Source organism: Symphalangus syndactylus, chromosome 19 (genome assembly GCF_028878055.3).
Source record: "Symphalangus syndactylus isolate Jambi chromosome 19, NHGRI_mSymSyn1-v2.1_pri, whole genome shotgun sequence".
NCBI lineage: Eukaryota > Metazoa > Chordata > Mammalia > Primates > Hylobatidae > Symphalangus > Symphalangus syndactylus.
Window position 1 is genome coordinate 18,535,062 of NC_072434.2, and position 26,489 is coordinate 18,561,550.

The 26,489-nt window shown below is 48.9% G+C and overlaps 1 protein-coding gene across 5 annotated transcripts in view; it reads left to right on the forward strand.

The window, feature by feature from the left end:
* Positions 1 to 26,489, forward strand: part of PIK3C2B (phosphatidylinositol-4-phosphate 3-kinase catalytic subunit type 2 beta) — a 72,048-nt gene that overhangs the window by 64 nt on the left and 45,495 nt on the right. Inside the window, exons 2-4 of one of the 5 annotated variants that reach the window (XM_063613219.1) lie at positions 103 to 1,064; positions 5,622 to 5,737; positions 25,013 to 26,032. In XM_063613219.1, the coding sequence (XP_063469289.1) occupies positions 25,100 to 26,032 (933 nt within the window). In that variant the 5' untranslated portion in view covers positions 103 to 1,064; positions 5,622 to 5,737; positions 25,013 to 25,099. Of the gene's footprint in view, positions 1 to 32; positions 1,065 to 1,465; positions 1,483 to 5,621; positions 5,738 to 25,012; positions 26,033 to 26,489 lie in introns of those variants that run through there. The other 4 variants (XM_055234244.2, XM_063613220.1, XM_055234243.2 and 1 more) reach the window with 4 other exon arrangements.

Here is a 26,489-nt window from a genome sequence, read left to right on the forward strand (position 1 = left end):
GGTTTTTTTTTTTTTTTTTTTTTTTCTCACTACCCTAGTTGGGTTGGAGGATCGTCTATCTCCCCTCCCTACTTAGGTTGACTGCTATTTTCTGGATCGCAGCTCGGAAGATCCACCTGGGCGAATACAAAAACAGACAAGACTCCCCTTCCAGAAAGGGAGGAAGGAAGGAGACAGAAAGACGAATGACACTGAGCATGTAAAGCCCGGAGACGGCCTCTCTCTACCCCAACTTAACCCTCAAGGTAGGGGATCCCCCGAACATCGCTACCGTAATTATGGTAGAAATTCCTGAAACGGATAACTGGACCTCAGCACCGTCATTTCTAGCAGAATGATTGCGCTTTCCTCTGACCCAAAGCCAAGGGGTTCCAGCAGGGGAAAGTAACGACCATCCGCAAAAACCCTCACCCAAGTGGGGAGTGGAAATCCTGGATCTTGGGTTGCAGAGCACAACTTGACGCCAGCGCGTTTCTCTTCCCCCACGCAATGGCAAGTGGGGCGGGAGTCGGAGGGGAGAGGAGGAGAGGAGAAGAGAAGAGGAGAGGGAAGGGGAGGGGAGAGGTGAAGGGCGGCCCGGGTTCCAGCAGCCGCCCCGCCCTCCGGCTCGCGGCGGATTCGGCGCCGCGGCTGGAGCCGGCGGCCGGGTGGCTGCCTGTCCAGGCAGGGTCTGGCCGAGCCTCGCGTCGCCGTGCAGTGCGTCGGGTGTCCGGGAGATGGCTTCCCCTCTCTCGCCCGCTGCTCCCGCTATTGTCTCACCCGGGGTGGCCTGACTCTGCGAGCTCGCGCACGCTCTCAGCAGAGAGCACCCCTCCCCACCCCCACAAGCTGGTCCTTGCGCCCCTTGCTACCTCTCCCTCTGCCCCTTGGAGCCTAGGGTCTGTGCGGAGCCTGGAGAGGGAAGCGGCCCGGGAGCAGGCGGCGTGCGGCCGGCCAGCTCCTCTCGCGCTGGTGCAAGAGGCGCCTGGAGCCGTAGAGCGAGCCCGGAAGGCGCGGAGCGAGCAGCCCACGTCGCCGGGCACAAGACACGTCGGGTGTTGCAGCAGAGCCCGCAGCTAGCGCAGGTAGGACACGCACCCTGCGGGTTGCATCGGCCCCAGGGTCTGTAAAGTGCCCCCAGAGTGGAGGCAGCCGAGGTCAGGGGGCTCTCCCTCCAACATGGCAACAGCGGAGGTGCAACAATGGAAGTAGCCGAGGGTTCCTGGCGGCTGGCTGAGCGGCGGACGCCGTGGGAGCCCGAGCTCCTGCCCGCCGGGCAGAGCAGGTTGCCCCTCACCCCACCCCACTCCACTCCAGCAGCTTCAGGGCCTCTGGGGCTCCAGGCACCCGCGTCCCCACCCCCTTCTCGCTAAACACACTTCCTGGCTCCCAGCTGCAGGGCGATCTGAACCAGCCAATGGCTTTGGGGTTTGTTTATTTAAGATGAGAAATAAAAAAAGCAAAACCTGTCCTGTGATGGGGTTAGTGCCTTCTGTGGACTGGGTGAGAAGTCGGCATCTAGCCTGGGGAATGTGTACATTTCTTAGCCGGGCGGAGGGTAGGATTGGATTCTCCCTTATAAGGATACTGCAGCGAAAGGAGACTGAAAGCTTGAAGGAGGGAGAGGGACCCTCAGGCCTGAGTTCACCGGTGCTGGGAGAAGGCGCTGCTCTCCTGGCCTATACTTGTCCCTCGTTTTCAGCTCCCGACAGCGGTGACTTTGATGTTGGAGGAGCAATCGCAGCAGGAAGCGCAAGCAAGGCTGCCAAGCTGGTGTGGGGTGGAGTAGGGTGGGGAGCCCAGGGGCTTGGCAGGCTCCTGGGTTGTGGGAAGAGGTTACCAAATGTACGAGGTTAGTACACACACCCTAGTTGGCTGATGTTGAAGAGTGTGTGTGTGTGTGTGTGTGTGTGTGTGTGTGTGTTCTGCCATCGCTCTTGCTCCTTCAGGCCTGCCTTTTCTCCATCTCCACCCGCTTCTGGGGTCTTCGTAGCTTCCCTGCCTCAGCCCTTCCAATCATGCCTGGGATGGAATCGCTGTATTGTCTCTGGCAGCCCTCTTGGGCTGTTTTTTCTCAACTCTGTTGGAGAGTTTTGTACCCTGGGCTGGCTGGTCCCAGCATGGCACCAGATTCTTTAGCAGGCAGCTACCCGGGCTCCAAGAAGTGGGCCAATGCTGCCCCTCCTCCTTGCTCTAAACTACCTATTTGGGATATGGCCAGGCAGATGTAAGCAATTTGTACTAAATTCCAACCCTGAATCAGTGCTGAATGAAAACTTACTCTGTTGCTGCATCAGGCCTTGGGAAGATATTAGGAAGAGAAATGGCCCAGGGGGTGGCAATGCTGACCCCCAAATACTTCCCTCTCCCCAACTCCAGCTGCCGATCCCAGAGCAGAGGGGCAGTGAGCCTTTGGAATCCCAGCTCCTCCAGAGTCTGGCGGTCCCATCTTGAGGTTGTGTCCATGGAAAAATTAAGTCGAGGCACATTTTATAGCTCTGCTTGGCAGCCAGTGTCTGAAGAGATGGTGGCTCCGAGCTGGAGCCCTAGACCCAGACTGGCTACTTCTCCTTTGGCCTTTGGGTGAGCCTGAGGTTTGATTGCCATGGCTCTGAGCTTACTGCTCAGTGTGTATGGCTGAATCTGATCAAGCTCTCAGGCCTGGCTGCTTGTCCATTTCCTTCTCCACTGGAAGCATGAGTGAGAAAGGGCCAAGGGGGTGTGCTGGGTGAGGAAGGGTCAGTTTATCTGGGGACTTGGGCTGTTTCTGGGGGAGCTCCTTTGGACTTCCTTGGTGGTCTGGAATGCCTTTGGTCTTTGTCATGACCTAGTATGCTCTGGCAGATACTCTATACCCTCGTGGGCCTTTGGTCCCTGCTTGGTGGTGTCCCCACTCCTCCTGTGCCTGGTGCTTTGCATCTATATCATGTCTGTGTCCTTCAGCCAGGATAGCCCTGGCCTGGACCAGTGGGTAGAAAAATGAGGTCTCTGTTCCTTTCAGGGGCTTGTAACTAGCCATAAGGTTCAGGCTCATGTTCCCAGGATGTGAACTTGGACATCATGTGAAGTAGTAGAGAAAACAGTGTCTTGGTGTGACTTTCTTTTTAGCTATGTGAGCACTGACAATTTGTGGACCTGTATATTTAGTCTGTATATTTGTAAAATGGAGGTGGGGGAGTAGCCATGGCTCACAGGATTAATACTTACCAAGAACTAAACAGAATCATGTGTGCAAAAGTACCCTGAAAACTACAGAGTACTTTACAAATGATTATTCATACTGGGTTTAGCCTCCCTCATAAGGGAGGGAGAACTGTCAGGGATGGGGATAGGGTGGGATCTGAGGGCCACATGGAGTAGGGAATGTTTTGGGACCGTTTCTTTCTTGCTAAGGAAAGAGTAATGTGACAATACCAAGGTAACTGCTGTATTCCTTGGGTATTTTTCTTTAAATAGTGTTGGCAGGATGGGAACTGGGAGAGAAGGAAAGGCTGCCTCATGATATTTGTAGGAATTGAGGAGGGATAAACACCTTCCAAAGGCTGGCTACTGCCTATAGAGAGGATAATGCTGAGCTGGCAAGTAATGTAATCGCTAACACCCACTGATGTTAGCCAGCTAGTAAATGATAGAGGTGGGATTTGAAGCAAGCAGTCTCACTCTATACCCTGTGCTTATAGCCTCAGTGCTACTCAGAGAGATATTGGGTCTTGGGAGAACAGAAAGGGACAGCAAAATTGTGGAATTCATTCTTTTTGTTTGTTCTTGAGACAGAATCTCTCCCTGTTGCCTAGGCTGGAGTGCAGTGGGCTCAAGTGATCCTTCAACCTCAGCCCCCACCCTGAGTAGCTTGGACTATAGGCATGCACCACTATGTGTGGCTAATTTTTTAATTTTTTGTAGAGATGGGGTCTCAGTATGTTGCCCAGGCTGATCTCAAACTCCTGGCCTCAAAGGAACCTCCTGCCTTGGCCTCCCAAAGGGTTAGGATTATAGGCATGAGCCACTATGTCCAGCCTCAGAATTCATTTTTTTTTTTTTTTTTTTTTTTTGAGACAGAGGCAAGCCCTGTCACCCAGACTGGAGTGCAGTGGTGCCATCTCGGCTCACTGCAACCTCCATCTCCCAGGTTCGAGGGATTCTTGTGCCTCAGCCTCCCAAGTAGCTGGGATTACAGGCGTGTGCCACCATGCCTGGCTAATTTTTTGTATTTTTAGTAGAGACAGGGTTTCGCCATGTTGGCCAGGCTGGTCTCAAACTCCTGACCTCAGGTGATCTGCCTGCCTCAGTCTCCCAAAGGGCGGGGATTACAGGTGTGAGTCACCATGTCCAGCCTCAGAATTCATTCTTAAGGGATTCCTTGAATGCCCATGAGACGTCTCCAGCCTGGGACATCTCATGGGCATATAGGCATAATAAATTTTTCTGGGCCTCATCTGCTTTTCTATGCATTTTTATTTCTATGTCTACCTTCCAAGGAAGGAAGAGATGTAAGATAATCTGATCAAGTCACATTGCTGCCTTCTGAGCAACACTAATAGAAGGTTTGGGACTTGGAAGATCCTGGGGAAATTAAGGCAGATTTCTTGTTTTTTTTTTTTTTTTTTTTTTTTTTTGAGACGGAGTCTCGCTCTGTTGCCCAGGCTGGAGTGCAGTGGTGCAATCTCAGCTCACTGCAAGCTCCGCCTCCCGGGTTCACACCATTCTCCTGCCTCAGCCTCTGTTTTGGTATTTTCATATCTGCTTCATTTTGCATCTGTTTTATAAAATGAAACTTGAGGGACTATTCTTGCATTTTTGTTTTTCTTTTTCTGTTGAGACAGGATTTCACTATGTTGCCTAGACTGATCTCGAACTTCTGGTCTCAAGTGATCCTCCCACCTCGGCCTCCCAAAGTGTTGGGATTATGGGCATGAGTCACCTCTCCCAGCTTGTTCTTGCATTTTGTATGATCACATAGAGTATCAAAACTGGAAAGGACCTGGGCCATCACTTCCCTGAGAAAAAGTGACTTTCTCAAGGTCATGCAGTTAGTAGCAATGCTGGAACTGAACGCCTACCCCGCAGATCACAACATGACCCATGAAAGGACTTATCCTGCAGCACTTTGGAGTTTCGTGCCGACTCAGTTAGTGGCTTTGTCTTTGGGAAATTTACTTCCCCAAAACATTGGGACATTGGGATGGCATTCACTCACCCCAAGTCATCACCCTGGTTAAGGAGGCTAAAGAATCAGAAGACATTTGTGCTTTGGGGAGCAGAGGCCCTCAGGGTATAGAGAAGGAAGAAGAGAGAGGTTCACTGTAGTCCTGAAGCAGAAATAAGACCTGTGGCTGAAGGAAGCCTTAGCAATTCACTCCTTCCTCTTCCTGAGAACTCTCTGTAGGAAGTCTCACCTAGCAGAGGCTTCACAGTATTTCAGAGAAGCCAAAGATTGTTTGCCTCTTTAGAAACTGTTATCCTTCCATCATGACTGTGTCACTCCTACCACTGTTCCACCATAGAGGTGGGTGCCTAGTATTAGAGAGTTGCTTCACACACGTGGCTCATTCCTCAAGCCTGGCTAAGCCAAGCCCACCAGGAGGAAGCTTGAATGGAAGCATTCTCTCCAGCCAAATCTTTCTCTCTTTCTTTCATACTAGATGGCGTCCTTTGCAGCAAACCATAAGTTATAAGGATGAGGGAAGAAGAGTAGAGGGTCAAAAAGATTCCATTTTGAGGAAAAACTACAGTTTGCCTTGCCAGGTAGAAGAATCAGGTATGAGTTCTTTTTGTCTCGGTAATAAACTAACCAAAGCCCAGATAGTAGTAATGATGGAGCCCTTCAACTATTGACGTCTCCCTAAGAGCCCTCGTTTCTGAAAGCAGAGTGTATTTGTCTCATTCCTGACTCGCCATGCTGTGTGTCTCCCAGAGAGTGAAGGAAATTGATGTGACTGTGAGCACCAGTAGAGTGGATTTAATTCTGACCAAGAAAAGGGAGGTGGTTTGCAAATGGGTTGTTTTGGGATCCTGGGAGAAGAACATTGTAGCCAGAGATATTAGATTTTCACTCTAGACTTTTAAGGAGGCAGATTTTTTTTTTTTAATTAAAAGATAGGGGCCAGGAATAGTGGCTTATGCTGTAATCTCAGCACTTGGGAGACTGACATGGGAGGATCACTTGAGCCCGGGAGTTTGAGACCAGCCTGGGCAACACAGCAAGACCTTGTCTCTACTAAAAATAAAAATAAAAAAAATTAGGGTGTGATGGCGCACACTTGTGGTCTCAGCTACTCAGGAGGCTGAAGTGGGAGGATCTTTTGAGCCCAGGAGTTTGAGGCTGCAGTGAGCTATAATTGCACCACTCTGATTGCATCCAGGTTTCACTCTAGCCTGGGTGACAGAGTGAGACCCTGTCTCTAAAAATAATAATAATAATAAAGAGCTTGTACAATTAACTTGAGAGGAGCCAAAATTTGAGTCTAGGTCAGGAAACCTCTAGAACCTGTGTTCCTTCTGTGCTATGCTGAAGGGGCCTGTGAGAAAAAAAATGTTCATGAGGCTCGAGTCCTGAATGAGATGGAGCTTCCCCAAGAGCCAGTAATGACAGAAGTGGTTCTTAAAGTCATTTCTGGAATATGATAGGATCACAAGGGTTGAAGTCTATCAGATCATGTTAAAAAGGAACTCATTCATTTATTCATTAATTTGACAAACATCTTGATTGTTTACTAGTGACTTTAGGTACTTTTAAGTCATTGAGTGGGGGAAATATGGGTTGCTTTGTGAACTCATAAGTGGGGCCTTTTTGATGGTCAGACTTCTTGGAGGAAATTAAGTGTTTGCAGAGATCTGAACAATGAGTAGGAATTGGGGCAGGATGGGGAATGGAGTGTGGTGAATGAGGTGAACTGAAAGCAGTTTAATCTGGCCAGAGCCACTGAAGGAGTTTGCATTTTATCTTTTGGGCATTCATTCCACCATTGTACATTGAATGCGCACTGACACTCTTCTACGTGCACAGCAGTGAAGAGGACAGGTAAAACCCTTGCCTAGTGCTTGGTGTTCTGAGAAAACTTAGTTCACTCATAGTTCTTAGTCCACTAAGAGTAGTTCACTAAGAATTAAACCAAGCTTTTTAATGTTACTGACAGGAATTCTATACTGATAGATAGGGAATTACTTGGAGAGATTCTCTAGTTGAACGCAAGGAAAGTTTGAGAAGGACTCTCATGATAATCCTGTAGATTATACAGAGTAGAGACAAAAGGTGGGTTAATGATTGGTTAATTGTTCATTCAGCAAAAACATTTTCGGTGCCTCTGCTCATTCATTCTTACATTTATTCATTCATTCATCAAATGAGGGGCAGTGCAAGTTCAGCAGATGGGTAAGAGCATGGCTGTGGAGCCAGATTACTTGGGTTCAAAGCCTGGCTCCACCACTTACAAGCTGTATGACCTTGGAAAAGTTATTTAATTTATCTGTGCATCACTTTCCACATATGTAAGATGAGGGAAATAATAATACCAGACAAAATTTGTTGTAAAATGAAATGAGTTAATTAATGAACTACTTAGAGCAGTGCCTGATGCATGTAAATGGTGACTCAACAGCTCATGGTTCTTGTAATTATTATTCCACAATAGCAGGTTTGTGCTAAATTCTAGGAATACAACCTTGAATTGAGTGTGGTCCCTGACCTTGAGGGAACCATGTTGTACCCCCCTCCCACCCAAAATGCCAGTAAATGGATGAGTTTCTTCATGGAGTGAGGTAATCCTATAAGCTCAATATGAATCGATTGTGATAAGGTGCCCCAAGAGTTATATATATATAGTCTTAGGCAGCATTTCCCAGCATCTTAATATATACAGTCTTAGGCAGCATTTCCTAGAGATAGAAACTAGAACTGTGGTGTTTATTATTTTGGAGAGCTCTAAACTCTAAGAATCTGATAAATGCTATGGGGTGTCTACTTGGAAAAATACATTACAATTTTGCTTTCCTCAAACAGCCTCCAAACCTCTGATCCTATGACAAGGAGCTGTTAACTCTTCTCCTCTGGGTTGGTCAGACCACGCTGAGAACACAGTATTAACAGTTCTGTACTGAGCATGTACTTGGTGTAAAACATTGTGCTAAGCATCCTGGGGGAGACAAAGATAAATACGAGGTAATCCATGTGGTTTAAAGGCTTAGTGGAAAAGAATGTTTTGTATGTAATGAGGTGTTTGTAGATACATGTTGAAATGATAAAAGTAAGAATGTTCAGCTTGAGCAATGGAACGAGATTTATCTGTACAAAAATTTAAAAATTAGCCAGACATGGTGGTGCGCACCTGTAGTCCTAGCTACTTGAGAGGCTGAGGTGGGAGGATCACTTGACCTGGGGAGTTTGAGGTTACAGTGAGCTATGATTGCACCACTGCACTCCAGCCTGGGCAACAGAGTGAGACCCTGTCTCTTTAAAAAACAAACATAGAGGACGGGCGCAGTGGCTCACGCCTGTACCAGCACTTTGGGAGGCTGAGAAGGGCGAATCACCTGAGGTCAGGAGTTCAAGACCAGCTGGCTAACATAATGAAACCCTGTCTCTACTGAGAATACAAAAATTAACCGGGCCTGGTGGTGTGTGCCTGTAATCCCAGCTACTCTGGAGGCTGAGGCAGGATAATTGCTTGAATCCAGGAGGCGGAGGTTGCAGTGAGCGGAGATTGCGCCACTGAACTCCAGCCTGGGCGGCAGAGTGAGACTGCATCTCAAAAACAAACAAAAAACCAAACAAAAAATGAAGGATGTTACTTAAAAGTTGTGTTGGTAACTGTGTTAATAAATAAATAAGAGGTAATCCTCTCTTTCTTTTTTTTTTTTTTTTTTTTTTTGAGATGGAATCTCCCTCAGTCATCCAGGCTGGAGTGCAATGGTGCAATCTCGGGTCATTGCAACCTCTGTGCCCCAGGATCAGGCGATTCTCCCGCCTCTGCCTCCCAAGTAGCTGGGATTACAGGCACCTGCCATCATGCCCGGCTACTTTTTGTATTTTTTTAGAGACGAGGTTTCACCATGTTGGCCAGGCTAGTCTTGAACTCCCTACCCCAGGTGATCCATCTGCATCAGCCTCCCAAAATGCTGGAATTACAGGCATGAGCCACCTCACCCAGCCATCTTTATTCCTTTTTTTTTTTTTTTTTGAGACTGAGTCTCACTCTGTTACCCAGGCTGGAGTGCGGTGGCACTATCCCAGCTCACTGCAACCTCCGCCTTCTGGGTTCAAGTGATTCTCCTGCCTCAGCCTCCTGAGTAGCTGGGATTACTGGCGTTCATCACCACGCCCAGCTAACTTTGTATATTTAGTAGAGACAGGGTTTCACCATGTTAGCCAGGCTGATCTCGTACTCCTGACCTCTGGTGATCCGCCCACCTCGACCTCCCAAAGTGCTGGGATTACAGGCGTGAGCCACCATGCCCAGCCTTATTCTTAAGATTAGTGGGCTAATGTCTATAAAAATGCTTTGTAGCTATAAATACCTATACAAATAAAAGCTATTATTTTTATTCTAATCACTAGTAGGGATAATCCAAAGCAGAATGCACATAAATGCAGTAGAGCACATTAAAAATTATAAAAATATTCAAAAGAGCAAAGTCACTTTTATTCGTGGAGGATGTGCAGGCACTGCTCTTATATTAGAGCCATCGCACATCCCCCATGAATAAAAGGGTGTGGTGGCTCACGGCTGTAATCCCAGCACTTTGGGAGGCCAGGGCAGGCATATCGCTTGAGTTCGAAATCAGCCTAGGCAATGTGGTGAAACCCCATCTCTACCAAAAAGACAAAAAATTAGCCAGGTGTGTTGGCGACCACGTCTGTAGTCCCAGCTTCTCAGGAGGCTAGGATGGGAGAGGATCACTTGGCCTGGGAGGTGGAAGTTGCAGTGAGCCAAGATCCTGCCACTGCACTGCAGTCTGGGCGACAGAGCAAGACCCTGTCTCAAAAAAAAAAAAAAAAAAAAAAAAAAAGAGGAAGAATGACATGATCAGAGCTGCCCTGTAGGAAGATTATCCTGGCAGTGGAGAGCAGATACTTTAGGGGGTCAGCAAGGAGACAGACTAGTTAGTGGTCTGTCTCAATCATTCATCATTCAGGTGAGAAAAAGGAATAATAATTTTTTTGGTGCCCAATAAAATAATTTTTCAGGTAAAAGAATAATCATTCAGGTAGAAGAAAGGAATAACAAATTTTTTGGTGCCCAATATATGCTTTATATAGGTTATTTCACTTGAAGTCATCAGACGCTTGGAAAGGAATGGACCAATTTAAGAGAGATTAGAACAGGAAGGCTGAGGGATTTCCTTTCCTGAAGGATTTTAAAAATGGGAGAGATAGCTGGGTGCAGTGGCTTACCCCTGTAATTCCAGCCACTTGTGAAACTGGGGTGGGAGGATTGCTTGAGACTGGGAGGTCAAGGCTGCAGTGATCCGTGATCACACCACTTCACTCCAACCTGGATGGCAGAGTGAGACCTTGTCTCTTAAAATTAAAAAAAAAAAAAGAAAAAAAGACTGGAAGACTGGTTATAGCTCAGCCTGGGAAGAGCACTGGAGAGGGAGTCTAAGGATCTGACTCCCACTTCTGGTCTCATCTCTGTCACTGACCAGCTGTATGACTTCACACAATGCCCCCTGCTCATTGGTTCTCTTGTCTACCAAACTGTGGGGTGTGTTTGTTTGCTTTGCTTGTTTGTTTATTTATTTTTATGTTTATTTTTTTGAGTGGCCTGGGAGAGTGAAATGTTCTGGGATGGGGGTGTGGAGAGCATGGAGCTGTTCCAGAATAATCACCAACATCAGCTTAAACACTTTTTTTTTTTTTTTGAGATGGAGTCTGGCTTTGTCGCCCAGGCTGGAGTGCAGTGGCGCGATCTTGGCTCACTGCAACCTCCACCTCCCAGATTCAAGCGATTCTCCTGCCTCAGCCTCCTGAATAGCTGGGACTACAGACAAGCGCCACCATGCCCAGCTAATTTTTGTATTTTTAGTAGAGATGGGGCTTCACCGTGTTGGCCAGGATGGTCTCGATCTCATGACCTCGTGATCCGCCCACCTCGGCCTCCCAAAGTGCTGGAATTAAGTGAACCACTGCGCCCAGCCATCAGCTTAAACACTTAATCAAATGTAATGTGCCTGGGTTTCCACAACAGGATGGGAAAAAGACCGTGAAGTTTGGGCTCACACGCATTTCAGTTTAACTCTTGATTCTATCATTTACAAGTTGTGTGACGTTTGGGCCAATTATTGCATCCCTTTCCTGTTTTCTACTTTTCCTCTTCCATAAAAGAAGGATGATAACATCCACATTTAAGGATTGTTGTGAGGACTAAATAAGACAATACCTGGCACAAAATACCAGAGGGGGAAAAAAAGGTGTATATCCTTCCTTCTATTTCTGTGATGCTCATACGCATGTAGTCTTCCCTCCTGTCTCCCCACTTCTCTGCCTTCCTTCTCTTTCCCTTTCACAAGCACAAAGTGTAATACCCTCACTCCTATTGGGACAGTGGGCTGTATGAGTTTCACAGACCTTGAAATGGCACATACACGGGAAAGGTGTTTCGACACAGTTCCTGTGGACTGTTCTTACAGGATGCCTGCACAGTCACACCCTGGCCGCTCATCCAGCTTAAGCAGTCAGTGAATCCCTGCTGAGAATGACCTCTGACTGTTGCTACCCTGGGAGACACTGGGCGAGGGTCACATGGGCAAGGGGCTGGTGGAATGTGAGTGTGCTATACTGTGCCGGTGGTTCACCCTTCTGCCGAGTGTCCCCTTTGCTTAGTGTAGACTTAGGTTCTGTCTTAAGGAGATCTCTGTCTCCCTTGGGACCTTCCTGCGCAAATTGGGGGGATGAGATCGGAGAAAGGCATCAGGGCATGTACAAAGCAACATCAAAACTAATTGACATGATTCTTTGCTCTTACCCCTCCCCCTCACTAAAGTCACTTTCTTTTTTCAAAATCTTCATGACCCATAACCATTCCATGCACAGAGGTGCAAAAATGGTCAGTTAATATCTAAAGCAAAAGCGCGACAGGGCCACAATTTTTATCAGTGTGAAACAGAGTATCAGGGTATTAAGGAGACACCGAGAATAAAAGTGAGGAGATATTGGAAGGCTTAACCAGGGAAGGCTTCTGAAGATCGTTGTTTTTTTTTTTTTTTTTTTTTTTTTGAGACAGGGTGTTCTCTGTCACCCAGGCTGGAGTGCAGTGTCTCAATCATGGCTCAGTTGATCCTCCTATTTCGGCCTCCCAAGTAGCTGGGACTACAGGGACATGCCACCACACCCAGCTAATTTTTGAATTTTTTGTAAAGATGGAGTCTCACTGTGTTTCCCAGGCAGGCCTCAAACTTCTGGGCTCAAGCGATCATCCTGCTTCAGCCTCCCAAAATGCTGGGATTGCAAGTGTGAGCCACTGTGCCTGGCCTTTCTGAGGATCTTGAATTCGGATGGAAGCAGGAGAGAGAGAAAGCAGGAGGAAGAGAAAGGCACCCCCCAGTGGTAGCCATGGCTTTGAGGCCCTAAGAATCAGGTGCAAATGGGAAATAGGGGATAGGGAGTCCATACCAGGCTGTACGTGCAGGTGAGCAGGGCTAAGGGGAAACTGAAACCTACTGCTGCAACATGTCTAGGGGTGACCAGGCTGACATGGGCAGTCCTTCTGGGATCCCCTGTGGTCTGGCACCATCAGGACCACTGCCTTCTTCCCATTCCCGCTCATCGAGGTATTCTTCCTGTGGTTTGGGGATTCTGGGACACCACAGGCTATCTTGGAGAGTATCTCGTTTCTCAGTTCTTTTTTTTTGAGACAGAGTGCAGTGCAGTAGCGCGATCTCGGCCCACTGCAGCCTCTGCTTCCCGGGTTCAAGAGATTCTTCTGCCTCAGCATCCCAAGTAGCTGGTGTTACAGGCACCCACCACCACACTGGCTAATTTTTGTATTTTTGGTGGAGACGGGGTTTCACCATGTTGCCCAGGCTAGTCTCGAACTCCTGACCTCAATCTGCCCACCTCGGCCTCCCAAAGTGCTGGGATTACAGGCATGAGCCACTGCACCCAGCCTTCAGTTCTCTCTTAAGGCATTGCATCCTGAGTAGGGTTTCTCCTTTGACCTGGCTAAAGTAGAATCCTTGGTCTTCCTGCTGGGTTCAGTGTCCTTGACTGACCCTGGAGCAGGATATCCTTCTGGCCTGCTACCAGGAAGAATGGAGGCTCCCAGCTTGGGAACTGCATGGCTATAGGCAGAGGACTGTGGCCACCTGGATCAACCTGGGCTAAGAATAGCCAAGGCCAGGGTTTGGAGGGGTCAGTGCCTTAAAGGGGCAGGCTGCCCAGTGGGCAGCATTGTGGGGACTGTACTCTAGAGGGGCAAGAGGTTCCTACACGCAGGAGCTGAGACCAGGGGGAGGCCATGGAGTTGTGGGGCCTAACATTAGAGAGCACCCCGTCTTTTCATGGCTCATTCCTCCCTGGGAAAATAGAAGTCTTACCATTTCCAGGGCCTGTTGGGTTGGGCGCTCCCCTCCTTAGACTCTGCTTTTTAATGCAAATGTCCCTGGGAGGGACTAACACCTTGACCTTTCACACCCCTGTGTAAATGAGTATCAGATGTTTAGGGGTGTTTCATTTTTCTGTTTTTCTCTGGATTGAAAGACTGGAACTGCTTGAAAGCCGGTGTCCCTTTCCTTTCCTACCCTGGTCTGTGGGGACCCCACGGCTTCTTTACACCTTCCTGATTTAGGGAACGACCAGCCACCCTGGGGGCCTGCCAGAAGGCCTGGGGGCATTTGGGAGAGGGCTCTTGTGAAGCTCTTCTGCCTGAGGCTCCTTCTGTGGCATTCTCTTTGCCTGAGTGCCCTCAGCCTACTGGAATGCAGAGAAGAGCCTGCCTGGGGAAGGGATGGAGCTGCCCCCTGGCGCTGAGAGGGCCTGTTTTCCTTTTTCTTCTGGGTTTAACCTTTTTTCTCAGACTTCTTTGCCACTGACACTAAGAATGTGACCTCGGCGCTATGGCTCACGCCTGTAATCCCAGCACTTTGGGAGGCCCAGGCAGGTGGATCATGAGGTCAGGAAATCAAGACCATCCTGGCTAACATGATGAAACCCCGTGTCTACTAAAAATACAAAAAATTAGCTGGGCGTGGTGGCGGGTGCTTGTGGTTCAGGAGGCTGAGGCAGAGAATTGCTTGAACCTGGAAGGCGGAGGTTGCAGTGAGCCGAGATCACGCCACTGCACTCAGCCTGGGCGACAGAGCGAGACTATGTCTCAAAAAAAAAAAAAAAAAAAAAAAAAAGAATGTGACCTTATGGGTCTAGGCCAGCTTCCTCTCTTCTCTTCTGGGAGAGCTGGTGAGGGAGTGAGTGAGCAGGAGGGTGTGTGTCGGGGGAGAATAGGGTGTGTATAGGGAGGGTGTGAGGGGTATGGGATAAGCATGGGAGGTGTGTGGTGTGTATGTAGTGGGGAGACATAGATGTGTGTGTGGGGTGCAGGGGGAAAAGTATGTGGAGGGGTTGGGGGTTACACACGGTTTGTGTGATCCCTATGGCTTCAGGTCCCCAAGAGTGACTGTAATCTATTAGGGATTGCCTTGATATTTGAGGAGTTAGCATTAACTGAAGCTATCCTGCTTTATCATTAGACTCTGAGTCTAGCTTGCTGGTTGAGGAACACCATGATGGCACAGGGACAGTGGGCTGGGCTGTGGGCACGTGGTGGAGAGCCTTCCTATCCCGAGGGAGGAAAGAAGCGTGGCGTGGGGGCTGGTCGGCACCTTAGCCGGTTCCCATGGATGGCTGGCTCTGCCTTTTTCTGCTTGACTTCCTTTGGCCCTTCTCAGAGCTGAGCAGGTGGCTGTCAGCTGCCGGCAGCCCACCACCCACATAGCCTGGCCCTGCCCATTGGCTCCTGCACCCAGGCTTACAGGCAGTCACCCCCGTCCTCCCCACAGACAGCACCACCACCTGGGAGCTGCTGGCCCTGCCTCCTCTACTCTTATGTGTGTGATCCTTCTGGGTACTGGGGCTCTGGCATATCTGTGCTGAGTGTATACTTGCAGGGGAGAGCACAGGGCTGGGGCCAAGAGTGTTTCTGGGTATTCTCACCATGCCAGCCTCCCTTCATCGGGTCTACAATCTTTTCCCAACTCTGGAACAGCTCCACTTAGCCTTAGTGGTCCTCCCTCTCATCTGGGACAGAAAGGAGGACCCTGTCATCAAGACCAGAGAGAACCTTTCGGACATCTGAGAAAGGTGCTACCAGAAAGCACCCTAACAATTATTATAATTGAACGAATCGGAGACAATTGCTCAAAAAGCAAGTGTCAGCCCAGCAAGGATGTCTTCCTTCTGGAGGATGGTCTCACTGGCATTATTCAGTGCTCTCTGGTCAGTCCAGTGCCTCTGCAGTGACGTACATCCTCATCCCCTTGCAATGGGGCTGGGCCCTCGTTTGAAGTACGCCTCCACACTGCCTCCTTGCTCCTTGCAGACCCGGATGGGTTAGCTCAGCCCCGCTGAGCCCAGTACAGAAGACCTGGGGAGGCAGCTCCTCTGCCGTGGCCTCTCCTGTCCTTTCTCTGATGAGCCCTCCAGGCAGAGCAGGGCCTTGTTGGCATGTTGTTTCCTCACTTTGGTGCCCTGGCTGGATGGGAACAGCTGGGACTTGCTTTATGGACTCTGCCGAACAGGCTGGCATCCTCCAGGGAGTTTTCCCCACCCACACAGGAATGAATCCTGCAGAACTGGATTCCCAAGGGCACGAACTAAGGAAGCTGAACTGAGGCTGGAGGTGACAGTGGTGACAATCTGGGCCTTGCAGGAGACCTCAGTTTATAGGAAGCAAATGCTGTGTTGAGGCAAAGCTGAGGAGGGTGGTAGATGAGGGAGGCCAGGCCTAAAGAGAGCTACTGTGTCTTCATCTCCAACTCCACCCATTTTCTGTGTCTTCTTTCAGAGGAGCTTCTTTTATACTTCACGGCATCTACAGTATTTTCAGAACGTTTAGGGTTTCCTAGGTGTTGCTTTTTGGAAATTCTGTGGTTGTTTTTCTAATACGGGATGGGCTGGTGTGAAAGTTGTGTGTAAAGAAGTTCCCTCGATGGTCTCCTCAACTGGAGGCCAAGGTTGGTCAGGGGAGGTCATCTTGGGACCTTCCCTGTCCCCCTACCTTTCTCTGGAAGGCCAAGAAAGCTGGAGGAGTCCCTCATAACTACCATGTCCTTAGAGGGAACCTGGGGTGAACTGGATGAGAAGGATTGGTTCTTGGGTGAGGGAAGAGGGGAGGAGGAAGCAGGAAGTAGGAACCAGACAGAGATGTGGCTGCTCTGGCTCCTGGGATGATTCCTGGGTTAGAAATACACATACTGCCAAAGCTTTTCTTCCATCTTTGCCAAATGTTCCATTCAGTTGATTGCCAGCTTCTGGTCCCTGGCCCTGCAATCAAAATTGCCAGCTCTAGAGGAAGGAAAGTTTTTAGAGGAGCCACAGTTGCCTCACCTCTTCCATCCTGGTCTGTCCTCATACGCAGAGCCCACAGTCTACAGGGTATGTAGCAGGACCTATGATCTCCAAGGATTCTATGTGTGTGCATGAGACCAGATGGTTTCTGAGCTAGAATCGGGGTCTCTGAGTTGGAATCAGCAGTGCATGCAGACCTGACTTTATGTAGCCGTGTCCCACAGGCTCCAAGCTCCTGTCCCTCTGATTGTCTAGGACCTAGAAAGACTTCCACTAAACTCTTGTGTGCACTTTGGCTTCACATTAATGGAGAGTCCAGGGTATGGTATGCCCAGAGAGTAGAAGAATGGAGAGTAAGTCCTGGTAGGAAATGCCAGACCATGTGGGGCTGCTTTAGTTTAGCTATAGAGGTTACTAGAGAGGGGATGTATAAGTGGGAAGAAAACACAAGCTGTTATTTTGTCTTCTCACATTTGGAACTAGATGAGAGGCACCCAGAGGGCATGCACACTAGAGAAGAGAAAGACCTTATTGATGCATGTGATTCTGTAATAGACCTGCCATCAAAAAAGCTTATAGAGCTGTATACAACCTGTGGGTTTTCCATAAGGAAGCAGGGATCAGATGCACATTTGTTGGAGGCTGGGGGAGCTGGCTTGCTTGACCTTAATACACCTCCCTGCTATAGGAGTCAGATTCCTGGCAGAGTGTGTTGATGTTCCCTGTTAGAGCCGGGCTGTGGGAGGGGCAGTTGGAGCCAGCGGCACGTGTGTGGAGTGAGATACGGGGCAGGGTCCCTGGCTGCAAAGGAGGTGGGATTGGGGGTATGGGTGAGTGTGGGTGCTGGGGGATGGACAGAAGTGGAGATCCTCTCTGAAGAGAAAAACCTGGACACCAAAGGGTTTAAGTCCTTATGGCCTCTGACTCCCTGACCCTGCCTGTCCTTAGGGGACGTGCTGAGGGTCCCTTCCTGGGGAAGTCCTAGAGCTGAGTCTCTTCCCTTAGTAAAATCTACTGAAAATCAGGATGCCTAAGACTGGGGGCTTGAAACCCTGCATATTCTTCACCGCCTTGCTTGAGAGCTTTCCATTTTCCCTACCCACTGAAGATGGTCCAAGACATGCAGTACCTTCTTCCTTCCTGCTTTACACCCCAAGAGGGGATTGAATTCTTTATGTATGTGTCTGCCACCTTTGCTAGATTGTAAGCTCCCTGGAATTGTGCCATAGTCATCTGAATACTTCTACTCTTTAGATATGTGTGTGCCTGGCCTGGCATGTAGCTGGTACTCAACACGCTTTGGGATCCAATCTGTGGCTCAGGGTATGGGGAAGAGATGACCCAGACCCCTCTAGATTCTCCCAGTCCCAAGCAGAACAGTTCTGTTAGGGTGCCTTCCAGCAAGACAGCAGGAACCCTCACCACCCACTGGCTCCAGTGGTGGCCCCTGGGCTCCTCCCCCTCTGGCACAGGGACTAAACCGAACCAGCTCCACTGGAGGGAGTGCCCTCTCCTTTCTTTCCGCCCTTTGACTCTGAACCATTGTGTCACTCTGTCCTGACCCCATTTCCTCCCCGGCCAGCCCTCAGCCATCTGTGGGCAGCTGTGAGACTGAGTTTGGTGACTGGTGCAGCTCAGACCCTGGCACCGACCTGCTTGGCCATAAGCATGTCCTCTTGTTTCATCAGCTGACTGGTGCTTTTTGGGGTGCCTCTACCCAGGTCCTCTTGTCTTCCTGAGACTTCTGAAACCCTCTTCTATGGGGTCAAACCTGGCTGCACATTTGAATCACTTTAGGGGCTTTTGAAGCATCCAGCATCCAGGGATTCACCCTACTGAGTCAGAACCTCCAGAGGAGAGGTCGGGAATTGTACATTTTTAAAGCTTCCCAGATGACAACTGCGGTCACTCAAATGTGGAGTGTGCATTAGATAATATTATTGTTGTCAATGTTAAGTTTTGTGGGTGTGCTCATGGCATTGTGTTTTACATAGGAGAATGCCCTTGCTCTTAGAGATTCAGGCTGAAGTTTTTAGAGGCAAAGTGTTTCTTACAAACACTTCGCAAAGGGCATCTTACTTTTAAATGGTAAAGCAGAGCAAGAAAGAGAGCAAATGTGGGGAAATGTTAACAATTATTGCAGGCAGGTGGTGAAAGAAAACTGGCTGTAACAGACCTTCTGGATGATTTCCGTCTGTTTTCTAAGAGGTGGACATTAGGAGAGAACGCAGCCTGAACCACCAAGGTGTATAACTCCAGGAGGCACCATTCACATGGTTTTCTTTTTTGTGGTCAGGGGGTATCACTCACATAGAATACAATGTGTGGGGTGCCCCCTAGAGTTGTGTGACATAGTGACACCGGCCCCAGCCATCTCTCCCTGGATGGGCTGCAGAGTAGCAGAGACGCAGGCCCTGATCTACCCTTCCTCTTTCAAGGGACCGACATGGCTATTTGTTTTTATACAGAATCCCTAGTAGCCCTTGAAGACTAAGGGAATAGAGCAATCTTTATTTTAATTTTAATTTAATTTTATTTTATTTGAGACAGGGTCTCTGTCACTCAGACTGGAGTGCAATGGCACGATCACGGCTCGCTGTAGCCTCAAACTCCCAGGCCCAAGCGATCCATCCACTTTACCCTTCCCAGTAGCTGGGACTACAGGTGCATGCCACCACACCCGGCTAATTTTTTTTCCCCCATAGGGATGGTCTTGAACCCTGGGCTCAAGCAATCCCCCTGCCTTGGCTTCCCAAAGTCCTGGGATTACAGACATGAGCCACCACGCCTGGCCCTAGAGCAATTTCTAATGTAGAGCCTGACAGAGAGAGAACTGAATTGGGGAAGGGGGAAGGCAGGAAACATGAAACCCTGATTCCTAAAATACTTTCTGTATGTCCTCTAGTCCTGGAAAATGAAATCTAGGGCTTGAATTTTTAGAGGAAGCCAGCTCGCTGTGTTTCAAGGTCGCTGGGACTGGTTGCTCCTGTCTTTCCGTCTCTGGAGTTCCCTCCTGTCTGGCTGCTGCTCTCTGAACCTTCACTTCACCTTGGGGGTGGCCCTCCTGGTCCTGTGGGGGATGCTGTTTGTCCTATTTCCTCACTGCTACCTCTCAGCATCATAGTGAGCTGAGTGCTGAGCCTTTGGGAGGAGCATTGCCAGTGTGGGCCCGGGCGTGAGATCTGTCAGAGGGCTGGACTTCCTTCCCTGTGTGGCTGAGACAGTCTAGTGGCGGCCTGGCCCAGAGCCAGGAGGATGGTGGTTAGAGAGGGGTAGCTCGCCTTTCCTCCGTCTGAATTCCAGTCTGGGAAGAGCTTCAGGAACAGCGCCTGCTTGCATCACCCTGGGACCTTTCCTTCTCTTTCCTGTGACTTTGGAGTCCTGAGAGATTTGACCTAAGGAATCAGTAGGTTGGAATCAAGGAATCCCAGGGCTGGAAGGGACTGTGTGGTTTTCTTGCCTTCCTTGCACCCACCTTACAGATGCCAATCCAACCTGGTTAGTTCCAAAACCCGGTCCTGTGTTTGAAGGATACTAAGCAGCACACCACCTATATCCTGACCACCCATCTCCATGTCTGAAAATTCCCCACCTCCCAGAAGGTTCTGCCCTGACGTTCCAGTTCAAGCTCGGTGGAAATGATGGGAATTTGGAACTTGAGGAACATAGTAGGGGTGATAGATCCATAAACATGTAATTTTGAATAAAATATCTTAAGCCTGTGTTTGAGATATACACTGGTTGCTATTGGGAGCCAATAGCAAATAGCAAATTGGAACAACTTGAACCAAATCACGGAGGTATCACATACGTGGTCAGGAATGGTTGGAGATGAGAGGGAGAGCGGGGCAGGAGAGAGTCTTATAAAGAAATCAGAGAGCCTTTGAAATATCTTAGGCAGGAAGCGAAGTGATCAGATTTACCTTTTAGGAAGAGCCCTCAGGATGTTCTGTGAAAAAGCCTTGAAGGGGCCAAGGTTAGTAGGGGGAAGAACTATTAGGAGGCCATTGTAATAGCCCAAATGAGAGAAGATAAGGGCTTGAATTAGGGCAACCACAGTTAGGATAGAAAGAAAGATTAGCTTTGGGAAGTATTAAGGAGGAAAAGGTGGCAGGCCTTGGCAACTGGAGAGAGGGGTGAAAGGAAGGGGGACTCTAGGATGACTGCAGGATTTTTAGCTTGGGGGACTGGGTGGTGCCATTCACCACAATGGGGAACCAAGAGCAAGGAGCAGATTTTGGGGAGGAAAGAAGATGATAGTTGAGTTTTGGACATTTGGATTTTGAGATATGAGTGGGCATATAAACTTGAAGGAGAGATACATATTTGGAATCATCAACATGTGAGTAGTATGGATAGGAAACAAGAATAGATGAGATTGCCCAAGCAGAGGGGGTAGAGTTAACAGTAAGCTGAGAATAGAATCCTGAGCCAACACCAACATTTCAGGGGTGGACAAAGGAAGAGGAAGACAAAGAAGGAGGAGATGGAGAACAAGAAAAAAATATCTTCATGAAAGCCAGGGGAAGAGGGTTTAAGGAAGAAGGGAATGGTTTGGAGAGCCAAATACAGCAGCAATGTCCAGGCAGGTGGAAATGGCTACCGAACTGGGCAGCCCAGGCATTGGTGCTGGAGCAGTTTTAGTGGGATGTGGGGGGCAGACACCAGATTACAGTGAGTTAAAGAGTAAATGGGAAGGGAGAATTTGGAAACATCAGGTGTAGTCCATTCTCTGGAAGCTTGGCTGAGAACGGAAGGATAAACAGAGAGGACAAAAAGTCAAGGGGAGCTGAGCACCGTGGCTCACGCCTGTAATCCCAGCACTTTGGGAGGCCGAGGTGGTCGGATCACCCTGAGGTTGGGAGTTCACGACAAGCCTGACCAACATGGAGAAACTCTGTCTCTACTAAAAATACAAAATTAGCTGGGCGTGGTGGCGCATGCCTGCAATCCCAGCTACTCGGGAGGCTGAGGCAGGAGAATCGCTTGAACCCTGGAGGCAGAGCTTGCAGTGAGCCGAGATCGCGCCATTGCACTCCAGCCTGGGCAACAAGAGTGAAACTCCATCTCAAAAAAAAACAAAACAAAAAAGTCAAGGGGAAGTGTTTAGGGTTCGGGGTTTTTCCTTTCTTGTTAAGATTAGGTGAAGCATGTTTATGTGCTGAAGAGAAAAACCATGTTAAGGAGAAGAGATTGAAGATAGAGAGGGAAGGGAAATCCATGGAGCATTATCCTAGAGATGAAGTGGATGGGGCAAGAGCAGAAGAGGATTGTGCCTCAGCAGGAGGCAGGAATCTGCTTCCCCTGGGCCAAAAGGAAGAAAGTGAAGCTGAGTGCAAGTATGCACAAGTGGGTGTTGGAAGAGAGGCTGGAAGTTGAAAAAGATTGTTTCCAATGGCCTGAATTTTCCTCCTCACAATAGTGCCTGCTAAGGCAAATCTTAATACTCTGTTTGTCCTAGCTCAGTGCCGAAAATGCAGTCATTCTGTGGATTAACATACTTAAGCCCAATCCAACTTTGAGTATTTATCTGTTATCTCCTATCTGTAAGGCACTAGGCCCTCCTTTTCCTGGGACTCGTCTCCCAGCTCCAGGCAGCTAGGTTCTGGATGTCTCTATCTGCTTATGCTACTCCTTTGAATTTCAAATAGCAAGACTCCCTCATACCCACTGTGGATAAAAAGTGATCTGTAAGGAGCTGTGGAAAGACAGAGAAATTAAGTTAACAGTGAACTGCTTTAGATACCCTGAGGCTGGGCTTGGGCTGGTCTGTCCTTGGTGAACTAATTCCTAAGTGCAATAGTTGTCAGATTCACTGAGCCAGAACCCTTCAGACCAGGGTCTTGTGCCTATACCTGACAGATGTCCCAGGGTCCTGGGAGGGCACCCCAGGGTAAAGGATACCTTTGTCCTAACTTATTTTGAATCTAAGCAACTTGCCACCCAAGAATCTATCTGAGCCTTTTTCCTATTGATGTTTTCAACATTCTAATCATGAGGTGTAATTTCATGTTTGTTACCAGTTGGGTGAAGCAGTACAATAGAATGAACATTTTCTGATAATTTTTATGGAACTGTCAACCTCTTGGCTGCTGATGCTAAGAGTCAGAAGTGACTACTTCACACTGGTCTCCCCCAACCTAATCACAAACACACATTCATAGATCCACAGTTCTGAGGTTGGGCTACACATTAGAATCTCCTGGGGAGTTTTTAAAAAATACCATTACCCTACCACAGAGCAATTAAATCAGAATCTCTTGAGAGTATTCAGGCTTCAGTACTTTTTTTTTTTTTTTTTAAGACAGAGTTTTGCTCTTGTTGCCCAAGCCGGAGTACAATGATGCAATCTCGGCTCACTGCAACCTCTGCCTCCCGGGTTCAAGCGATTCTCCTGCCTCAGCCTCCTGAGTAGCTGGGATTACAGACACGTGCCACCACGCCTGGCTAATTTTTTGTATATTTAGTAGAAATGAGGTTTCACCATGTTAGCCAGGCTGGTCTCGAACTCCCAACCTTGAGTGATCCGTCCGCCTTAGCCTCCCAAAGTGCTGGGATTATAGGCGTGAGCCACCGTACCCGGCCGGGCTTCGGTACTTTTTAAAAGTTCCCCCAAGTCAGGCCGGGTGCGGTGGCTCGCACCTGTAATCCCAGCACTTTGGGAGGCTGAGGTGGGTGGATCACAAGGTCAGGAGATCGAGACCATCCTGGCTAACATGGTGAAACCCCGTCTCTACTAAAAATACAACAAATTAGCTGGGCCTGGTGGCGGGTGCCTGTAGTCCCAGCTACTCGGGAGGCTGAGGCAGGAGAATGGCGTGAACCCGGGAGGTGGAGCTTGCAGTGAGCCGAGATCCTGCCACTGTACTCCAGCCTGGGCGACAGAGCAAGACTCCGTTTCAAAAAAAAAAAGTTCCCCCAGTGTTGCTAATGTTGCAGCTGGGGTTGAGAACCACTGGGCCAGACTGACCTTGTCATTACCACCATTTGTTGAGTGCTTCTCAACTCTGTTCACGTCATGGCTTCTGGAGAAAAGGATACCACCACAGAAGTAAGTGGAAGCACTGGCCTGGAGATCCTGTGTGGCTTCCTGAGGGCTGGGGGGGAATCAATATTTTGGCACACCTGTAAGACATCAGGTAGCTGGGTCTCACCTGTTGGCAAGCTTTGTTTTATTTTATATATTGGTGTATTTTGGGAGGATCCTAGTGCAAACTGAGTAATTACAAGGTCTGTTTCACAGGGTTCTCTTGTACTTTTCATTTATAGTTTTATTGAGGTGTAATTGACATATAATAAAATATACATATTGAAAGTGTATAATTTGATAAGTTTTGACATGTGAGTGTACCAGTGAAGCCATGATCACAATCAAGATAATGAACATATTCATCACCTCCAAAGGTTCCCTTGTGTCCCTCTGTAATCCACCCCTCTTTCCACTCTGCCCCCCAGATACCACTGATCTGCTTTCTGTCGTTATAGATCAGTTTGCATTTCCCAGAATTTTATATAAATGGAATCATACATACTCATACTGTTTTGTCTGGCATCTTTTACTCAGCAAAGCTATTTTAAGATTAGCCTTGTTATTGCATTTGTCAATAATTCATTCCTTTTTATTGCCAAGTAGTATTCAATTGTATAGACATCACATTTTTAAAAATCCATTCACTGTTGATGGGCATTTTGGGATATTACAAATAAAGCTGCTGTGGATATTCATGAACAAGTCTTTGTGTAGACATATGCTTTTATTTTTCTTGGATAAGTAGGAGTGATAGTTGAATCCTATGTTATGTTTACCTTTTTAAGAAGCCACCTGTTTTCCAAAGTGGTTGTACCATTTTACATTCCCCACCAGTAGTGTATGAGAGCTGTCCTCTTCAAATTGACTGGAGAAGCTTTGCTTCCATCTCTTCTTCTTGGCTAATAGAAGGTGCCTCTTGGGTGGGCGTGGTGGCTCACGCCTGTAATCCCAGCACTTTGGGAGGCCGAGGCGGGTGGATCACCTGAGGTCAAGAGTTCGAAACCAGCCTGGCCAACATGACAAAACCCCATCTCTACTAAAAATACAAAAATTAGCCAGGCGCGGTGGTGGGCACCTGTAATCTCAGCTACTGGGGAGGCTGAGGCAGGAGAATCACTTGAACCCGGGAGGCAGAGGTTGCAGTGAGCCGAGATTGCACCATTGCATTCCAGCCTGGGCAACACAGCGAGACTCCGTCTCAAAAAAAAAAAAAAAAAAAAAGAGGTGCGTCTCTCTCTTTTTGGGGCACAAATGACAGAGGTGAGTATAGGGATTAGGGCACAGAGATGAGGTATGTAGAGATGAATGGATGGGTAGTTGGATATAATAAATAGGTAAAGTTGTCTTGGTACCCCTTTTTTCCTCCATCTTCCTGTACATTCCATTAGTTGTACACACCGAAGAAGCAGGCACTGGCCCAGATAATGTCACCTAAATTGGATTATTATGGATTATTAGTAAATCTCTCTTTGTGACTGATTGATATTTTTACCCCTAACCTGCAGGCGCCCAGACACCATGTCACAACCCTCCAGAACTGACATTGACAGGAAGTAGAGACTTCTTTGTCGCCTGTGTCCCCCATCCTCACCATGTCTTCGACTCAGGGCAATGGGGAACACTGGAAGTCCCTGGAGTCGGTGGGCATCAGCCGCAAAGAGCTGGCGATGGCCGAAGCCCTGCAGATGGAGTATGATGCCCTGTCCCGGCTCCGGCATGACAAGGAGGAGAACAGAGCCAAGCAGAACGCAGACCCCTCTCTCATCAGCTGGGATGAGCCTGGGGTAGACTTCTACAGCAAGCCAGCAGGAAGGCGGACCGACCTCAAGCTGTTACGCGGTCTCTCTGGCTCTGATCCTACCCTCAACTACAACTCACTCTCCCCACAGGAAGGGCCACCCAACCACTCTACCTCCCAAGGGCCCCAGCCTGGCTCAGATCCCTGGCCCAAAGGCTCCCTGTCTGGAGACTATCTCTACATTTTTGATGGTTCAGATGGGGGAGTCTCTTCGTCCCCAGGACCAGGGGACATAGAGGGCTCTTGCAAGAAACTATCCCCACCTCCTCTCCCTCCCCGAGCTTCTATCTGGGATACCCCTCCCCTGCCTCCGAGAAAGGGGTCCCCGTCATCCTCCAAGATCTCCCAGCCCAATGACATCAACACTTTCTCTTTGGTCGAACAATTGCCAGGCAAACTGCTAGAGCATCGGATCCTAGAAGAGGAAGAGGTGCCAGGAGGTGGGGGTCAGGGGCGCCTACTGGGGTCTGTGGACTATGATGGTATCAATGATGCAATTACTAGGCTCAACTTGAAATCGACCTATGATGCGGAGATGTTGCGGGATGCCACCAGGGGCTGGAAGGAGGGCCGAGGGCCCCTAGACTTCAGCAAAGACACCTCTGGAAAACCTGTGGCCAGGAGCAAGACTATGCCCCCTCAGGTGCCCCCCCGCACCTATGCCTCCCGCTACGGCAACCGAAAGAATGCGACGCCTGGCAAGAACCGCCGGATTTCCGCAGCCCCGGTGAGGACCTTCTTGTGTTTCTCCTGCCTTCCTTTCTCCATGTCTTTCAGAAACAGGGACTAGTGTCTCTGCTGTTCTACATCCAACTCTGCCAAGTCCTTACCCCTTTAGGCCTCTCCTACCCTCTTTTTCTGCCACTGGGACCCTGGCCCTGGTGGGGGAGGTCCAAGGGAGGCTTGATTAAGCGTGGACACCAGTAGAGGGAGGGCTCCTTCTCAGGGCCAGGTTTCATGTATCTTGGCCAAAACGGCCCTTCTGGGGCAGGCATTTGGGAATCCTGGTTCCTAGCGTGTGCCTGCTTCCTGATATAAGGACTGAATTGAGAGTTAGGGGATTCATTATTGACTGGCTGAATGGCCCTCTGGACCGGAGCAAGTTGCTTCCGCTTGCTCCGAGGCCCTGCGCTGCCAAAAACGCTGCATGGCGATGAAGATCATTCACAATAGTAACCACTTGT